Consider the following 13,038-nt stretch of genomic DNA (forward strand, 5'->3'; position numbering starts at 1 on the left):
CATTGGGAAGAGGCGGGTTAGGGATCAAGTTTATGTGTCTGTTGTATAGATTAGTACTTTGGAAAGAAACAATAAAAAATGAGGAGATTTTTAACAAGTTAGGTTGGCTCTGCGATCATCTGAAAATGTTTGAACTGATAGGATAGAGTCAGTGGCAATGGTTTTGTAAAGAGTATACTTACATACAGGAAGTCCCTGAGTTACAAACATCTGACTTATGTACAATTTGCACTCATAAGCGGAGGCTTGTCAGTCCCAGAGTTACAAACACCTAACTGATGTGCGTCACTTATGAACAGAGGCTATTACAGGTAATAGGGAAATGTACATGTTTCGACTTACATACAAATTCAACTTAAGAACAAATCTACAGAAACCTATCTCGTTTGTAACCCGGGGACTTACTGTATAAGGAAATCATTCCTATTTTAACAGAACCGATTAACCCCGACTTAAATGGAAGTGTTAAGTCAACAAAATTTTCAAGTATGTATTTCTATTCTGTGTAAGACTGTTGTCAGTAATAATCAATCTCAGCTCACAAAATCCACTCCCCTTGAAGCAGCCGTGCACTCACAGCTAACTCACAGTGAGCAGAGATTGTTGGCTGTGCAGTCAAGACAAGTGGAACAGGAACATGGGCTCACCTGGGCCTGCCTCCTGAGCTAATGGAGGGAGTGTTCTAGGCCATGAGGGCAGCTCTCGCATCTACCTGCAGGACTCATGACCACAGTCTGCACATTACTGCTCCCCAAAGCCATAGCCCTGTCCTTCTGCATTACTGTTTTTCAAGTGCTTTCAAAGATGGAACAAAGCAAGCTGAAGTTGTTCTTTAGCTTAGAAGCAGCCCTTACAGATTACGCTGCTTGCTAGAGGCACTAGCAGGTTCCCCAGATGTCTATGAAGGCTCTTAGCCTTCTATGGTGAGGCAAGCACCTTCTATTCCGTGGCTGTGAGAATGGTGTTATTTCATAACCACACACTGGGAGGAAGGCTTCCCAGCTGTTCATGCAAACAAAACAAAACCCATCCCTGTGCCTTCCCTGATAGGTATTTTTAGGAATTTTATTTTATTATTATTATTTTTTTTTCTTTTTTGCAGTTTTTGGCCCAAGCCAGGTTTGACCCCACCACCTCTGGTATAATGGGGCCAGCGCCCTACTCCTTTGCGCCACAGGCACTGCCCATTTTTAGGGATTTTTTAGAATCTGTTTCCTATTTCACAGCTCCGATCTTCAGTTAATATAACAAAGAAAACACAAAATAATCCTCAGCTTTTATCATACAAAACCCCACAGATAAATACAAGAGGCAGTTTGGCAGATACCAAAATTCCTCTAAGACAGGAATAATTATGTGCAAATACTTGGAGATAAATTTAAACTTTTTTTGTTGCTGTTTTTCAATTTTGGACAAGAAATGGCAGCTGAGCTTTGGCATAGATAGGCTCTGTATCCTGCTCCACTGTCATTGGAAATGATTTGGGTATTTGTGAAGTGAGATTCAGAGCCAAGTGGGATGTTGCTTCCCCAAAGCTGGAGGAGCATTGCAGGCACCTCCATCTCCACGTCTGCAGAACCCAGGAGCAGTACTCACGGGGACAGCGTCACCCTGTGCAGTCACAGTATGGCCCATGGGGCAGTCTTTCTCTCTGTTCAGATCTAACATAATTTAAGAATATTTCCACAATAGACGATGGGATCACTTAGAAAATTTTCCTTGAGACTTTAAGAGATGTATTTTCTACTAGCATATGTGTTCTCACTTCAATTTATAAGTTAAAGGAGGCGGTAAGGACCTTGTGAACTTTGGGCACCTGAACATAGTCTAAAATTGAATAATCAAATGGATGTGTTACGAGCTCCATGAGTAGAGGTCCATGAGGCCAGCTTCAGTTTGGTTGATAGGTATGCAACCGAGCAAGTCCAGACTACAACTTCCTTTGTTATACAAACCTGGAAGCACCTACCAAGGCTGCTCTTCCTGGTAATAGCTGTGTGAGGCTAAGCGCTTTATCTTTCTCGGGTGTTGAAACCACCATGGATATTAGAGAAAAGGGAAATTTAATATCTTTGAATACTAAATCCAGAGTAAACCAGGTGTGTGTCTGTGGGCTCTGTACTAACAGTGCTGAATTGCAGCTTGTTAGACGTTTTAATGGTGATGTGAAAATTAGATCAAAAGAACTTTATACTCTCTCGTTCAAAAGGGAATAGCCTTAGGGCCGTTGGAGAATTGATCTGGTAGATGCATTCAATGAAAATGACTGATTTTCAGGAACTGGGCAGGGCAGGCACACATAGATTCTGACCTCAGCATCTCTCCAAGGATGGCAGCTCTCAGCTCTCATCTCAGCCCTTTTATCATTGGGGGAGAATGTGCTTTCAGCAGAGCTGAGGCCCCCTAGCCAGGCATTTCAGGGAAATTCCAGGAATCCTGTGTTCTTTTCCCAAGTGCCATAGGCACCAACTTCTTGGGAGCCTTAGTTGGCTTTTGGCTCAGTAAGTCCCCCTTGAAGCCACTCCAAGTTTGTGGGTCAAGTGCTCAATAATTTGAAATGTGTTGCTGTTTGGAAGTCTGGAAGCCACTGTAGAGATCTGGGATGGGGACCATGCTCCCCAGATACGTCACTGTCTTCTGGGTTCATGGACTCCCCACTCCCCAGGTAATATCCCCTATTTGTCTAGATCTACTCAGGGCAGTTCTTGGTTCTCTCCTCCCATCTCCAGAAGCTTTTGGAGCCTGGAAAACTCGACTCTGTGAACAAGCCAGAAATGTTCTTATGTCTTCCCTGAGGTTCAGCCTGCTGTTCTTGGGGTTTACTTAAGGACATGTTAGGTCACACAGAAGACACACCAGCAGCAGGCAGTGCTGAAGTGTGTGGGATCACGGACTCTGTCATTTCTGTTGCTGCACACTCTGCCCTGCAGTGTCACTTGCAGCTCAAACGTTCCCAGTCCTGCTAAGATGCTGGTACAGCAAACTTGTCTTTCAACTTCGGTAAAGTTTCCCAGCATGCACTGTCAGTGACTCCCTAACCGTATATAAATTCAGTTTTTCTGTGTTTAAACAAAACTTTTGAAATCTTCTATGAGTTAGGCCTTGCTAATCCAGGTGTATTTTGTTTTGAAAATGGCCAAAACATTGATGTAAACAGCTCCTCAGAATCAGTCATAGATTTTTGTACATCATGACAACCATCCCAGAACAGAGTATCTCTGGATACTGGAGAACTAAGGCCTACCAGGGAAGCAGTGCCCCCTGCAGCGAGGGAGGTCCCTTCCCAGATGCCTCCCTGGTTTCTATAACTTGAGAAGAATTTGTAAGGAATAATATGTTTTAATTCTTTCTTTTGTTTCTCTTTTACTTAGCTTTTCACAGAGGCCAAGCAGTTCTGTAAAAGATGAGACCAATGATAACATCACAATATTCACCAGGATCTTGGACGGGCTCTTAGACGGCTACGACAACAGACTGCGGCCGGGCCTAGGCGGTGAGTATGCTGTCCTTGGCTGAGGCCAGCGAGGACCCAGGGAAACCTAACCTCCACCTCAAGCTCTGTGTGCGCTGTGACTCAAACAATTCCCACAGGAGATTCCCTGCCAGGATTTTGAGTTGATGGCTGGTCCACCCTTGCCAAAGATCCTGCATCTTTCTTACCATTTTCCCAGAAGTGATAAGAAGTGGTCTCCCTAATTCGTCCCTGCAAATTCCTTCTTCCCAGATCATCTTGTTATCTATTCTGGTTCTCCTAAGGAGGAGCCAGCTCTTAGGTGTTATGAAAGCTAACGTAATACTAATATATAATCAACCACACACTCCTATCTATGCAAGTGCTTTTCAGATGTCCACTGAATGCAGCTGTTCTTTACGTCTTTATAGGTTATTATGTTTAGTTTTTCACTGTGACCATAGTCATAGTATTTACTTTGACTCTGTGGGAGTTGACAGAAAATAAACTAATTGTATGATAGATCATGTTTTCAGGGAAAAGCAGACAGAACTTAATTTTGTGCTGAGAATTGTGTGCAGTTTCTAGGCACATGCAATGTCCTTGGTGCTAACCAATTTAAATGCAGTGTATTTGAATCTGCTCTGTTCAGTGAGGTAGAAATTCTCCAGCCAACAGATTCTTGGAGGAAAAAGTTTTGCTCTTACCCCACATTTGCATTTTTATCTGGGAGATTTACTTAAAGCATGAACTGCCACTCCACTCCTCTTTTAGACAAAAAAAGTCCGCAAGGCTCCTTGACAGCGTCTTACTCTGCCTACTGACATGTGCCCCGGCCTGTGTTTGGCAGGTCGGCCCCTTGAACACCTAGGGGCCAGAGCACCTAGAACCCCACAGAGCTGCCGTGCGTTTCTGCGGCGTTCTCCCCACCTTGCAGGGTGGGAGGACGCCGCAGAGAGTGTACCGGGCTGGCCCATCTCAGTGGGAGGCACCATACGCCACCCCTGCAATACATGGTGGGCCCAGAGCCAGGTGCTGCCCGGGGGCAGCGAGCCCAGGATGGAGCTATCAGGTGGCTGGGGGGTTCCTCAGTGTGGGCCGTGCTGCTCCCTGAATGTGGCTCCTGCTTAGGAACACAGGTGGTCACAGGGCCCTGGGCCTTGGGAACATACAAATTTCCTGCTAATATTATTAGATGCTTTTACCATTGTATGTATTTCCAGGTAGTTTTCATTGGGCTAGCAGTGTCTCATGATAGGAGTTTCTAGCAATTCAAAATGCCACATGCAGGGAAGTGGGCCTTCCGCCTCAAGCCATCTCTGTGTCAGGGCCCTCCCTGGGCACCTTCTCTTACCCCGTTTCTCAGGAGACCTCTTCCTGCCTCCGCTGTCCTAACCCCAAACTCTTTGACCCTATTTCTAGATACTCCTTAAGAAGAGGGCGGGGCTGGCGCCGCTGGGCTGGCAGCGCTGCTCCAGGTTTGGGAGGGGAACACTGGACCTCGGGCGCTTGGCACGTGTGTTCAGGCCCGGGGGCAGGGGCACAAGGACAGGCCAGCTGCTTTATACGACGGGGGTTCAATTCCACGGTGGCGTTCGGAGTAGCGTGGCTTCACTGGGTGTTTGTCAAGTCCTCCAAATTTACCAAACACATTGGCCCCCGGTTGCCCGGACCAAAGTCAGCAGGCGCGTCAGTGCGGTGTGGCGCAGGGTGAGTCACCGCGGTGCCAGCCAAGTAACCCGTGTCTGTGTTTCAGAGCGAATCACTCAGGTGCGGACGGACATCTACGTCACCAGCTTCGGCCCCGTGTCCGACACGGAAATGGTAGGTCCAGGCGCGGGCGGCACAGACCGTCCGGAGTAACCTAGAAAGGACCCCTAGGGCCTCTTGAACGTTGACCTCACCTGTTCCTTCCTCTGCATTAGGAATACACCATAGATGTGTTTTTCCGACAAAGCTGGAAAGACGAAAGGCTTCGGTTCAAAGGGCCCATGCAGCGCCTCCCTCTCAACAACCTTCTTGCCAGCAAGATCTGGACCCCGGACACATTCTTCCACAATGGGAAGAAGTCCATCGCGCACAACATGACGACGCCCAACAAGCTGCTGCGGCTGGAGGACGACGGCACGCTGCTCTACACTATGCGGTGGGCGCGCGGCTCAGGGGCGGGCGCGCGCAGGGAGGTGTGCGCGCGGGGCAGGTGTGGGGGTGGGGTAGGGGTGGGGGCACGGGGTGCAGGGGCCGTGCGCGCGCAGTCGGGGCGCCCGGGGCGGTGTGCGCTCGGGCGGGTGCGTGCAGTCGGGAGCGTGCGGGGTGGATGCAGCTGCCAGTCCTCTGCCGAGGTCCCAGGCTGGATTCGAGGATTACACAAAGGTCATTGCGCTCTGTCCTTTGGCTGCTGAGGCCCACAGCCGTGTGTTATTCATACTTGTTTATTTGGTTAAAGCTCAAGAACATCTTTGAAATAGTGACCCAGATACCATCAGAGAGAGAACATTTATTTTACAAAGATTGATTGCATTTAAAAATCTAAGGGGAAACTTTTGTTTGGTTACAATTGTTCAACTTTTGGTCAATTTAAAAGCTGTTTCTAATATCCTTTGTTACGCTGTTTCTGATATGCTGAGGTGAATTGTTTAGCATTTCTAATTTAAAATGACCATTAGTCATTTTTTTAAATTCTGATGTATTCATTGTCCTTGAGAAAATCAGTAAATTGACCCGCAAGAAAGGCTCTTTTTATAGCTTTTTGTGGCAGGTCTAAGTATGCTTCAGAAAATACTTTTTAAATTTAAAAAAAGTACCAACATCAAGTTTCCTTTTTCTTTTTTTTGAGGCAGAGTCTCACTCTTGTCACCCTGGATAGAGTTCTGTGGCGTCACAGCTCACAGCTCAAACTCTGGGGCTTAAGAGACCCTCCTGCCTCAGCCTCCCAAGTAGCTGGGACTACAGGTGCCAGCCACAACACCAGGCTAATTTTCCTATTTTTAGTAGAGACAGGATCTCACTGCTGTCTCAAACTACTAAGCTCATGCAGTCCAACGCCTGAACCTCCCAGAGCCAAGTATGTGTGTGTATATGTTTTTAAGCTACCTGCGTATTGGAATTTCTGCGTCTTGCTACAGTTTACATAATAAACTTTGTATTTAAAAGAAGTAATGGGGCTTGGTGCCCATAGCTCAGAGGTTAGGACACTGACTACATACACTGAATCTGGAGGGCTCGAACCCAGCCCGGGCCAGCTAAACAATGACAGTTGCAACAACAACAAAAAAATAGCTGGGCATTGTAGCAGGTGCCTGTGGTCCCAGCTACTTAGGAGGCTGAGCCAAGAGAATCACTTAAGCCCAAGAGTTGGAGGTTGCTATGAGCTGTAACGCCATGGCACTCTACAGAGGGCAACATAGTGATACTCAGTCTAAAAAAAAAAAAAAAAAAGGAAGTAGTAATGGGGGGGGGAGTAATAACATTGACACTGTCATCTTCAGAGGCTGTGTTTCTTTCTTTTATTTATTTATTTATTTTTGAAACACAGTCTCACTATGTCACCCTCAGAAGAGTGCTGTGGCGTCACAGTTCACAGCAACCTCAAATTCTTGGGTTTAAATGATTCTTGGCTCAGCCTCCCAAGTAGCTGGGACTAAAGGTGCCCACCAAAACTGCCAGCTATTTTTTGTTGCAGTTATCATTGTTGTTTAGCTGGCCTGGGCCGGGTTCAAACCTGCCAGCCTCGGTGTATGTGGCCAGCGCCCAGCTGAGGCTGTGTTTCTTAACATCTTCTGAGGAACACATTGACACACTGTGTCCCCCCAAACATTCTTGGCAGCAGCACTTGTTTTTTCCTGTATCAACTGAGCAGGGAGCTGTGTGGGGAAGGGGCCTGTGACATCCATCTGGACATTCTGTGCTGTGGTCTCTCATGCTATACTGTCCCTCGCTTGCGCTGACCTGGAACATGTTCTGCCCACGGGTGGAGACGTGAGCTATGAACACTGGCGTCCTTGGACAGTGCATTCTCAGTAAAGAGAAGTATGTTAAAAAGCAGAGCAGTGTTGCAGGGTTGAGAATAAGTCTTCAGCTGTTCTCAGTGTGGAGAGGAATGGAGGGCAGTGTCAGCCATGTCCAGGCAGTGGGTGTAGAGAGTTCCAGAGGTGCACACGGGAGGAATGACTGGTTGGACGTTGTGGGGATGCCTGTGTTCTGTTCATAGAATAAAAACACCCGCAGGCTTCATCCAGTTGTTGCGCTTGGTTTTCATCACTGAGAGACTGAAGCTGGGTCCAAACCTTAAAGGGCATATCACAGAATCTGCAGAAGACAATGTGATGTTCTCAACTGGTGCGTTACTGGCTGAGTGCTGGAGGGAGGCCTGTTGTTTGGGAGGGGAGCGGTGGGAGCAGGCCCCTTCCTGAGATCTGAGTCCCAGGCAGCTTCACAGATGTGGACCCCTTCAGTCACCAGCCCTGCCAGCCTGGTGACACTGAAACTGTCACCAGGAAAGTGTTTGGTTATCTGCCCAGAGTCACACAGCTAGAGGGGGGGCAGCAGGGATTTGAGCTCATGTGGTTTAATCCACCACATCTGACAGCTAGAGGAACACGGCATTTCTGGATTAGAACAGTCTTCTTACCTCCTCTGAATGCTGCACCCAGAGGGAAGCTGGGCAAGGCTGGACATGGAGTGCTTAGTGGCTGTTTGTGCAGAGGAAGTCGACCAGTGAGTTGCAGACATAGTAATGGGTTTTCCTTTTCGGTCATCTACAACATTTGGAGAGTGGGAATAGTTGCACTTCCCAGTGTTACAGACGTTAGTGGGATAGAGCTGTATGTAGAATGCAATACGGGTTCTACCTCTTGACCTGGCAAAGGTGGTGACACTGCGACACACTACAGGTGAAACGTGAATCACTCTGGAGATGGGACCTGGTGTCCCTGACTCAATAAGGAGGGCTTCAGTGGCTCTGCCTTCCTGATCTGCCCTGGGCCCTCCTGTCAAGCCATGAAAGCCATTGGTGGGATTACAAACTAATATAACCCTTTGGGAAAGAAGTTTGGAGAACCCTCAAAGAACTAAAAACTGAGACTTCCATTTGATCCCACAATCCCATTACTAGGAATCCACCCAGAAGAAAAAAATCATTTTACCATTTTGCCATTTCTAGTGGTAGCTCAATTCATAATTGCAAAGATGTGTTAACAACCCAGTGCCCATCAACCCAAGAGTGGATTAATTACACCATGGAACAATATTCAGCCATAAAAAACATATAGACTTTACATCTTTTGTGTTTACCTGGATTGATTTGGAGAACACTCTCCTAAGCAAATTATCTCAAGAATGGAAAAGCAAGCATCCCACATATCAATACTGTGTTGAAACCAGTAGACCCACCAACTATAATCCCAAATGAGACAAAAGCACAATTAAATTCAAGAAGGGTTCAGGGGAGAGGGTTTGGCAGGTTCCCACCCAACAGGCACAATGTAGGGCTAGATGGCCACCTCCTGGGCGAAGGACTCAGCTGCAACTTGGACTTTGCCTTACAAATGCAAACGATGTAACCTAAACATAGGTACCCTCATACAGTCTGAAAAAAAGCAATGATACACTTTGATCTAGTAATTCCCACATAGTATCTGTCTGAAGGAAATAAGCTTCATACTTCATACTTCAAACTAAACTTCACACACAAAATTGTCTATTCTATTATCTAACTTTGGAAGAAACATAAAAATTGGATAAATTTTTCAAATAAAATTGTATCTTTACTTTTCTTTTTACTTTGGACCTACTTTAAAAAATGAAGCATGAAAATCTGGAACAGATTAGAATTTATGTGGTGTCCTTTTAACCTAAGACAAACATATAAAAATGTTTGAAAAAGTTGCCATCTCCTCAAAAGTACTGTAGAGGCTATTGTACTTGAATAAGTCTTAAAATTTTTTCCCTTTTATTTTTGGTGGACATGTAGTAATTGTATGTATGTACGGAACACAGAGTGAGACTTCAATGCAAGTGGACAGTGTGTAATGATCAAACCAGGGTGATTAGCACATCTGTGCCTTGTGAACATTCAAAATTCTTTCTTCTGGCTTTTTGAAAATATACAGTACTTTACAGTTCACCGTATCGAATAGGACTGTTTTTTGTGGAAAATCCCCACCATGCCCCAGAAGCATCCTTTAAATTAGTATTCAAAGGTACACACAATTGAGCAAGATGGAATTCTTTACATAGGTGATTCAAAAGAATGTACACTGTAGATGCCAGTTGCTCCCAAAATGTCTGGGAAAAAGCCAGAGGCACTTGCCTGGAGCTAAATGACACTGTTGGTTTTAAAGAAGTGTCTACCACCATGTGTCATTCATTTACTGGGTGTGAAGCTAAAATTCCTCAGCTGCTCGGAATAGACCCAAAGAGAGTGACACACCTTTCCCATGGGCCCCTTCAGAGCACACTTACAAAGTACAATTCATTTTACAGAGCCTGCCCCAGAACTGTGCTTCCAGCATTTGGCAGGGTGGCAGGTCACCTCTAAAGGACTTCAACAGACCAGGGTTTCCCTGGCCAGGCCTTCCTTTGAAGGGTTGGAGAGGTCAGGGGTGCTGACCCTGATGACTGTCCTCCTGGGCAGACTCTAATGTTTTTTCTTTTCTTTTTTTTTTTTTTTTTTTATCATTTCATAGTAGAAGGTTCAAGTTCCCCTCCAGACAGGCCGCTGCAGACTGGGCGTCCCTGTATCTCAGAGAGCATGGCGAATCTTAAGATATGTACATTTTTTATAACCAAGTGGGTTTGAAGGCAATGGCTCCCTTTCATCTTTCCCCTACACCCACTAAAAGTACAAACCAAAAGTAAAACGGCACTGGACAAGTCCTGCATTGAACGCCACTCTGCCCTGACTCCTTTGTATTCCCTGTGCTGTTTTTACTTTGAGGAAGGCATAATTATGACTGTTACACTTTAGATCGTCATTATCAGTAGAAAACATTGCATTGAACTGAGGGAACAGGAAACGGTTAGGAGTAGGCTGACTCAATTTCACTGATTGCCACCTAGTGGCTACGAATCCCTGGTCATTATATTTTAATCTCTGAGACCTGCTATATTTTGTTTTTGTTTTCTTCCGATGCTGTGTAGCTGTGGGATCTAAGATTATTTCTCATTTTGAACACGACTTATAAATACACATATTCCTTCAATGGCCACTGGGGGCAGCATTGCCTCATTTTTGCTTGATGAGCGGGCTGGTTGCAACTTTAGCATAATAGGTAAGAAAGTTGTTACACATGTCTGGTCTGAAAGAAATTACACGTGTATATATCTGGAAGTTTTCCACTGGACTCTGAGATGTGTTTGTAATACATGCACAAACAGGCATCTGGTTAAAACTTCTTGCATGAAACCAGCAGGCTGACTCATGAAATTTTTAAGGTAACACTTATTTTATATTGCTAAGAATCAAAATATCATTTAAAATTTTTTTAAATATGAAGAATCAACAAATACAGAATATAGTTATGAAAATACCAAGACCTAAGAGAATCCAGGTTGTTGTTCTGGTATCATTTGTGTGTGTGTGTGTCTGTGTGTAGACTCAGTATCTGTGTGTAGAGTATCGTGTGTACCTCCGTGCTTACATTCACGGTCTGTGCGTAGACTCACGTGAGTAGCGTGTGTACCTCCGTGCTTACATTCACATAGTCTCCTATAGGTTTTGAGTGGTCTCATTCTCTGAAATGAGAACGAGTTTTGTAAGTAGGGTGATAATGTAAAATGTACAATATGGAAGACACTTTCCTGTGTCATTAACCACCGTTTGGAACTTACCAACGCATCACATTCCATCGTGTGGTCATCCTGTCTTTATGTAGTTTCCAACAAAAATGCATGTTATTTCCATCTTTTCCGTCTGTGATAACGTTATGATGCAAGCTCCCACATATATACCCTTTGTATAAGTTCCGGGAATTGGACAAACAAATCTTCTGATACAAATTTTCAAACTATTCTCTAAAAAAAATCAAACCAACTTTACTCCCACTAACTCTGAGAGTAACAATTTCTCCTCTTCCTTCCTGGTGCTATATGTATGTGAAAATGAAGTGTCAACCCACTTTGCCACCTAAAATGCAATTAGCAGCCAGTCTATTAAAAAAGCACCCGTAACAGTTACTCATCTCAGGATTTCTAGTACATCAGCTTTGTTCTTTTCCTGGGGGACATGTGCCTCACAGAGCTCCCTCATCCTGACTTAATTTAGAACAGCCTCATTCCCAAGACTGGAGATGTGGAGCCTGATTTGTACACTGCTTGTTCTCTGCTCTGTCTGCTCCCACCGAGCTCCCCGGCCACTCACACACTCCCTCACCTCCTTATCCATCTCATGGCACCTCCCTGGAGCCCCTGCTTCCCACCAGTCTGCTGCCTCCCTGGTTTGGGAGTATTGCACACCCTGTACTTGATTTCCCAAAGTTCTGTGTTCTCAGCTGAGTGTTGTTAGAAATTACTGTGACAATCACATATGATAAACATGCGACACATGTGTCCTGTGTAATTCCATGTGGCACCTGTACTGGGGGGAAGAGGAACTTGACCCATGTCTGTGAAGGAATGAATGGAATGGGGTGGGATGAATGAAACCACCCTTTCTTCTATACGTTACCTCACTGAGACCTTAGTCTGAGGGATTCAGGACAGTCTGAGTTTCTCTTTCATAGATTTGGGCAGTTTTTGTTTGGCTAAACAATTGTATTCGCAGCATACGTATACATGAGGATGTTTTAACATGTTTCTTACATAGTTGGTTAGGAAAGAAGACCAGAAGTGTCCTGCAGTACTGGAGCGAGCCAGTCTAGTCAGCACTGTGAGGTCCACATCTTATCATCAACACCTCAGCCTTTGCACTCGGGCCATCTCCAGCACAGTTTTGCTTTCCTGAACGAACCCCCAAAGAGCTGTGGACACCCTCAGTTCTAATGAGAGAGAAGCTACACTTTGGTGCAGCTCTTGCCAGCGTGGAGCAGGGGTCTTCTTGGAAAGAGCCTCCTGCATGCTGAGGGCTGCATGCTCCACGAAGCCTCAGAGACCTCTGGCAACCTCTCCTCAGAGCTGGGAAGGGCAGGCGATGGTCTCAGTTTTACATCTCCCCTAACTCAAGCCTCACAGAGAAAAAGGGCCATACATTCCACTGTATCTGAATAAAAAGAACCACTTGAGCTGGTCTGCTAATTAATTTGTGAAAAATTATGCAGCCTTAGTTATCTGCCAGGTGCTTCAGGATATATAAACTCATTTAATACACATAATACTCTGTAGAACTTGCCACCGTCATCGTCCCCATTCAAATGCAGCAGCTGGAAGTGAAGCTATGGATAAAGCCCAAATTTCAACCTGCCTTTCTCTCCCTGTGTCAGAGAGCATGCCAGGGAAGCTGAGCAGTGTTCAGCCCATGAGTCTCCATGAGGTGGCATCACACCTCTTACATAGCTGGTAAAGGAGGACCAAGGGTTCAGAGCAGTCCAGGGCGGGGGGATATAGAGAGTTACATTTCTGGTGTGTGTTCCTGATGCCACTTGGTGCATCTG

General features: G+C 45.6%; 1 protein-coding gene across 4 annotated transcripts in view; it reads left to right on the top strand.

The window, feature by feature from the left end:
• Window positions 1-13,038, top strand: part of GABRA5 (gamma-aminobutyric acid type A receptor subunit alpha5) — a 92,030-nt gene that overhangs the window by 11,772 nt on the left and 67,220 nt on the right. For all 4 annotated transcript variants that reach the window (XM_053582020.1, XM_053582019.1, XM_053582022.1 and 1 more), the window contains exons 4-6: window positions 3,372-3,493; window positions 5,208-5,275; window positions 5,377-5,597. In XM_053582020.1, the coding sequence (XP_053437995.1) occupies window positions 3,372-3,493; window positions 5,208-5,275; window positions 5,377-5,597 (411 nt within the window). The remainder of the gene's footprint in view (window positions 1-3,371; window positions 3,494-5,207; window positions 5,276-5,376; window positions 5,598-13,038) is intronic.

This window comes from Nycticebus coucang, chromosome 2 (genome assembly GCF_027406575.1).
Source record: "Nycticebus coucang isolate mNycCou1 chromosome 2, mNycCou1.pri, whole genome shotgun sequence".
Classification (NCBI taxonomy): domain Eukaryota; kingdom Metazoa; phylum Chordata; class Mammalia; order Primates; family Lorisidae; genus Nycticebus; species Nycticebus coucang.